The sequence below is a fragment of the Mus pahari genome, chromosome 2 (genome assembly GCF_900095145.1).
Source record: "Mus pahari chromosome 2, PAHARI_EIJ_v1.1, whole genome shotgun sequence".
Taxonomy (NCBI): Eukaryota; Metazoa; Chordata; class Mammalia; order Rodentia; family Muridae; genus Mus; species Mus pahari.
In genome coordinates this window covers 38,775,330-38,781,771 of record NC_034591.1, presented here as the reverse complement: position 1 = coordinate 38,781,771, position 6,442 = coordinate 38,775,330, and the positions used below count along the sequence as shown (strand labels likewise).

Here is a 6,442-nt window from a genome sequence, read left to right as displayed (position 1 = left end):
GAGAGAGAGAGAGAGAGAGAGAGAGAGAGAGAGAGAGAGAGAGAGCGAGCCAATGTGAACATGTGGACACCTGTATCCTTTAGTGTACATGTAGAGGCCAGAGAGCAGGATATTAGATCTTCTATGTCTCTTCCCTTTGCTTGAGGCAAACCAAGTGTCTCAGTAAACTGAAGCTCGCAGTTTTAGTATTCATTACTGGTTGCCAGTGAGCTCCTATGATCCAGCTGTGTCAGCTTCTCAATGTAGGGTTATGGGTCCACCTAACACATGAGCTTGGAATTCAAGCTCAGGTCCTCGTGCTTACACAGAAAGTGCCCCTAATCCACTGTACCATTTGGTAGAAAGAAAAATGGGTAGCAGGAGAAGGAAAAATGTTGATTTTATCCAAGCTCCTTGGGAATGAGGAAAATGTTAAGAATAAGTGAAATATGAAGCATATATAAATATTATAAATGTATCCAGTAGAACAAAATATTGACTTTATGGAAAATAATAATATAGTTTAGTATCCTTGAGTACAACGTAGCATTACTATACAAAAATTTTGTTTTTCTTTTCTCCCTTAACTACATATCTTGAAAAATTTTCTATAACCAAGGACTACAGATCTTCAAAATATAGTCATACTACTACAAAGATACCTATACAAAAATCTCAGTAAATATATAAGGGTATAACATATAAGATTATTAGGTTATATTTAAGTCTTAAATAATAAACTATCAAATTGAGAGGTATAAAACTAACTTTCAATATTAATATTTTAAATCTTATATTATAGCTATACAGTTTTCCAGTCAAATAATAGTTTTTCCTCCTTATTCTTACAAACCAGCAGTCTCTCTGAGTAAGTTGTCAGATCCCCTGATGAGAAGTGAACCCAGATCTTTCTCTGCCTTCACAGCAATTTTCTGTGAGAGGCGAGAACAGCCCCAGATTCTAATTATTTATTCATTAAGGTTTCATAGAATTGCCTGAGGGTTAACTACTGACAAGTTCAACAACTGGGCTTCCAAAGCTGTTTTTCTATCTATTTCATGTATTGATCTTAAGTACATAAACAATTCATTTTGAAAATTCTGTGTAATGCTAGCAATACCCTCATCTAAGCAGACAATGTGCTTTCAGGTCATCTGTGACTTTTACAGCATTAGCTACTCAGATTCCTGTGCTGCCATTCTCATTTAATAGTGAAAACTGTCTCTAATTCCATATCAGAAAATGAGGAAAGAAATAACACTCTGAGGAGCACACATTTCTGTAGGAAGAGAATATAAAATTATAGCTACTGTATTTAAAATGCCCATGCCATCTGTCTGGCCCCAGTGTGAGAGGATGTATCTAATCCTGTAGAGACTTGATGTCCCAGAGAAGAGAGATGCCCAGCCCAGGTACCCGCTCAGAGGCAATGGGGAGGGTGAGAAGGGTGAAGAATTCTGGGAGCCGGGATGTAAATAAATAAAATAATTAATTAAAAATGAGCAATAAATATCATTCAGTCTTTGAATAAATAAAACAAAATGTCTATGTCACATATAAGAAAACAATTGGAGAGGAAAATAAGCAAAATGTAGAGTGATTAGAAAATTTGTGCGATTTTATTTCCAAAATCTCATATAAAACTCTTTAAAATAAAAATCCTTGTTTAAGATATTAGTATAAAATAGAAACAAATTACCTTTTAGAATGCTTTCTGTTTTCATCCATTAATTTATTTATTCACTTTACATCCTGGCTTCAGCCCCCTCTCCCAGTCCAATTCTCACAAATCCCTACCCCCATTACCACCTCCCCTTCTCCTCAGAGAAAGAGAAGCCCACCTTGGGTACCAGCCTGCTCTGGGACATCAAGTCTCAGTAGGATTAAATTTTTGCATCCTCTCCCAATGAGGCCCCAACAAAGCAGTCCTGCTAGCAGGTAGGGGATCCAACTGCAGGCAACAGAATCAGAGAGCCCCTGGTCCAATTACTAGGGGACTCACATGAAGACCAAGCTGCACATCTTCTATAAATGTGTAGAGAGCCTAGGACCAACTCTTGGGCATAGTCTCTGGTTGGTTTGATCTCTGTAGGCACCCATGGGCCCAGGTTAGTTGACTCTGTAGGCCTTTTGTGGTGTGCTTGAACCCTCTGGCTGGTTCAATCCTACCCCCAACCCTTCCCTAAGACTTCCCGAGCTCAGCCTGATGGTTGGCTGTAGGTCTTTCCATATGTTTCCATTCACTGCTAGATGAAACTTCTCAGGAAACATCTATGTTAGGTTCCTGTGATTCTTAATTTTCATTTTTATTTTATAACAACACTGCCTCGTCCTTATTTTTCTCTGTCCTCTCTTTTTCTTCCCATCCTTCCTGTCCCATTGCTTTATATTCTGAAATAGAATTTTAGGGATTAATAAGCATATATTTGTATTACTGAAAGGTAACAATCTGATTGCAACAAGGATCTATTATGGATCCCCACAGCAAGTACTTTGCTGCTCAAAGCATGGACTCAAGTACATTTGATTTATTTGGTCCTTAATGTATTGTATTATCTGGGTAACTACAAAAAACAACTCTCTATCATTATCTACAGGACAGAACAGATCTGAAGCATCAAGAGAAAGCCTCTTGGCAGTGAAATTATATCTCTGGGCACTTCTCACTTCTAGCCAGTTAGATTTTGTCAGATGTCTCTCCAAATCATACTTGATTGTTCTTGGTACTGGGTGGGAAGCAACATAGCCACTGAATAAATTAAAATTTTTAGCATTTTAGCACTTACTTGACATATTTTAATAATATATAAAAAGTAAGCCTGGGTCTATTCAATAAAAATCCATATATAGAGAGAGGTCAAATATATAGAGAAAGAGGTTAAATCTAAACCAGGGTTTTTTTTTGTACCAACTCTGAAAATGGATCTGAAATAAAGAATGATTAAAAGGATGGTTTTTAAACCAATAGTTCTTGAAAGCCATCTATATGTATGACAAGGTTAAATTATATACAAAAAGGCATAAGAAATTATGTGAATAACTAAAAACCTGAAGGAAATCATTACTGAAGCAACTTATACTTTAAGGTAAAATTATACTCAAATATTCATACATGTTATATATAATATATACATTACACCAGATATTCCATACATATATGAATTTCTCTGAAATATTTCATATACTTCAAACTAGATAAAAATGAAAAATGAATAGTAAATTAAATTCTTAATGATATGAAATAAATAGATAAAAAACAAGCAAACAAACAAACAAACAAAAAAACCTGATGTCTTGGCAAAATACAACATCAATGGTACAACAGTGGCATTCTAGGGATAGCTAACAGCTGTCTGATTAGACCTAGGACCAAATCATTAAGAGTATTCAATTCATACCTAGTAATCTAGTAATGTAGACCTAACTACTACCCATAGCTGCAAAGGTCATAGCTCTTACTACTGCCATTTCATAAACTAATATAATTTCTAACTGGGTTCTAAATACTTATCTTTATAGCCATAGGTAAGCGTAGTTCTCACCTCTTTTTTGTAGACACATCTTTTTTGCACTGGATGCAAAGTATTGCAGAGATCTACAGCTAGTCAAAGAAGAACTGACCATGTTGATACATCTACAATGCAAACTCTGTATTTAAGGCTCAGGGCAAATTGTGGAAGCTGTGGCTAAAACATGGCCAGACAACAGGCATGTCTCCTGCTGGGTAGTACCTCCTAGACAGTGAGATGCTACACCTATGATATTTTCAAACACTGTGAACCAAACAAGTCCTACAGGATGACATTACCAGTTGACATGACAATGTATACGCGGATATCTCACAAGGCTCCATCCCCTAGATGAAAATTTACAGGCAAATTGTTGTGAGGGAGAATCAATTTTCTTTAAAAAATGAACTTGCTGATAGGTTATCCAATCTTTTTTTTTATTAGATATTTTCTTTATTTACATTTCAAATGCTATCCCGAAAGTTCCCTATGCCTTCCCCCCGCCCCTGTTCCCCTACCCACCCACTCCTACTTCTTGGCCCTGGCCTTCCCCTGTGCTGGGTCATATAAAGTTTGCAAGACCAAGGGGCCTCTCTTCCCAATGATGGCCGATTAGGCCATCTTCTGCTACATATTCAGCTAGAGACACGAGCTCAGGGGGTACTGGTTAGTTTATATTGTTGTTCCACCTACATCCAATCTTAAGTGATCAGTTCTAAACACATGTATATATAAAACAAAAAATAGATCAAGAACATTATATATAATAATAAACAAAAAGGTCTTGAATTTTAATGTAAGTGAGGAGGAGTACATGGAAGGAGTTAGATACTGGAAAGGGGGATAGAAATTACATAAATACAGTATTTGTGTATGAATTTCTCAAAAATTAACATTTTAAAGAGACAGTACCTTTCCTGATCCAGTAGATCCAGTAATAGCCAACATCTCTCCTTTCTCTATATTCAAACCGATGTTTTTCAACACAGGATTTCCCACAAGACACAGATGACTAAAACTGAGATTGTTCTCATCAATGGAATGTTTTCTGTCATCATTGTTTTGCTGTACTTTCTCCAGTAATTCCCCAAATCCCTATTCATACACATTAAAGATAATAATGTTTTCAGATTTTCCATAGAAAACTTTATATGCAATAAGTTTAAAAAATACATGGTACAGGATCCATTAAAATACATATATAGTATTAAATTAATTTATAATATGTAACTATAAAGCACATGGTTTCTGGAGAGTATGGTTGAATGTGTTTGAGAAATAGGTCTATGTAATGAGAACAAAATTTCCCTTTATCAGACTTTTGCTTATTATTGCCTCAATCTCTTATTATTGGCTAAAGTGTGTGTGTGTGTGTGTGTGTGTGTGTGTGTGTATGTGTGTGTGTGTATGTGTGTGTGTGTGTGTGTGTGTGTGTGTGTGTACCAAGACTATAAGGAAGTATACACATATACCCTTTTTCCTACAGACTTCATAAATAAACATTAATTAATCTTCAGTATAATATATAAGGCCAGTTTTCCAATCTTCCTCTTTTAAAACTGTGGACTTTAGCTCAGCAAAAAGTCACAAACAAGTAGCTCACAGGGTAGAATTACAATGCAATCCTCACTTCCAATCCTCTAAGTCTTGTTCCAAACATTTATCATTGGCTACAAATACAAGTGATGAAGTTGCTAGTGGATTTAAAGTAATTTTTCTGTACAAGAGTATGTGTGGGGTGGAGATAAATCCTCTTTTAAAAATTGCTTGCCTCTCTATTGCCCAATGGAAGCTCTGAGGTACTCTCTCCAAAGCAAAATAAACAGCATCACATAGTGATCATGAAGAAGCCTGTGAAACTTGTGTGCCTAGTTTTAAGTGAATCTATTTTTAGGTCCACAACATCCAAAGATCCTCTTTCCTAAAGTTAGCCTGACTGAGAATTCATTGTCTGCTGCTTCTTATGATCCACTTGCACCTCACAATTGCTCTTGCCTTGCTTACTATAGAAACAACTCCCTCTGTAGTATTATGTCGATATCACTAAGGCTCCAGAATCTGAAAAATCAGACCCAAACAATGATATTAAAAGGAATGATGATGTCTTGAAACAAGAGAGAACCGCAAAAGCGAAGGTTAAAAATGGTAAGGGAAAAAAAGGAAGTAACATTGTATTTCATCTAGATTTCAAATGTAGGGATCTATCTTCACCTTTCAAAAACAGTACTTCTAAGTTCAACATTGAGGATTTGATTAGGGGAAGTAAGGAGGAAGAGTGGAAGTTGAACACGGTTAAAAAAAAATTATCTAATGAAACTTTGGCATGTGATGCATCCCAGCTTGCCTCTCAGTGTGGCCAGCAAAGGAGAGGGAGAATATGTTGGAGCACTAGGGCAGTAAAGCTTGAGGAGTGATCACTAGGAAGCGGTTGAGGTGCATGCAAGATATTGAGGTTACCATGCAGGACATTCAAGCCTGTAGGCCTAGAGACTTGCACTTGCATGTCATCAGTTCACTGACGTTGAGGCTGGATAAGGTCATCCACACCACATACAGAGTGAGGAAACTGCTGGAAGGTGCTCATGGGAACTCAGTGGTTCATCAGTGCTGAGTGATAGGCAGGGAAGACTTAGAAGTCATGATTAGAGAAGTTAATCTTCACTGAAGGACCATTACATGCAAAGTACACTAATGAACAGACCATGTAAATCATCATAGTCAGTAGGGAAATAATGTCTATTTTACACATGAAGACACTTGAGGCTTAATAACTTGAACCTAGTATGATTTAGATTACACGGAAAGTGTATTGCAGAGACAGGACTTAGATCTAGTATTGAAGGTATCATCTTGAACCATTAAGATGTGCACTGTCATGCATTCATATGTGAAAGTGATGTTTCTGGTATTGATTTTTAAAGAGAATAAATTGTTTAAATTTGAAAAAAAAAAAA

The 6,442-nt window shown here is 36.4% G+C and overlaps 1 protein-coding gene across 1 annotated transcript in view; it reads right to left on the bottom strand.

Annotated features, from left to right (window-relative positions):
• Positions 1-6,442, bottom strand: part of Cftr (CF transmembrane conductance regulator) — a 148,114-nt gene that overhangs the window by 81,027 nt on the left and 60,645 nt on the right. The window contains exon 10 of the mRNA XM_021190745.1: positions 4,401-4,583. Coding sequence (XP_021046404.1) covers positions 4,401-4,583 — 183 coding nt within the window. The remainder of the gene's footprint in view (positions 1-4,400; positions 4,584-6,442) is intronic.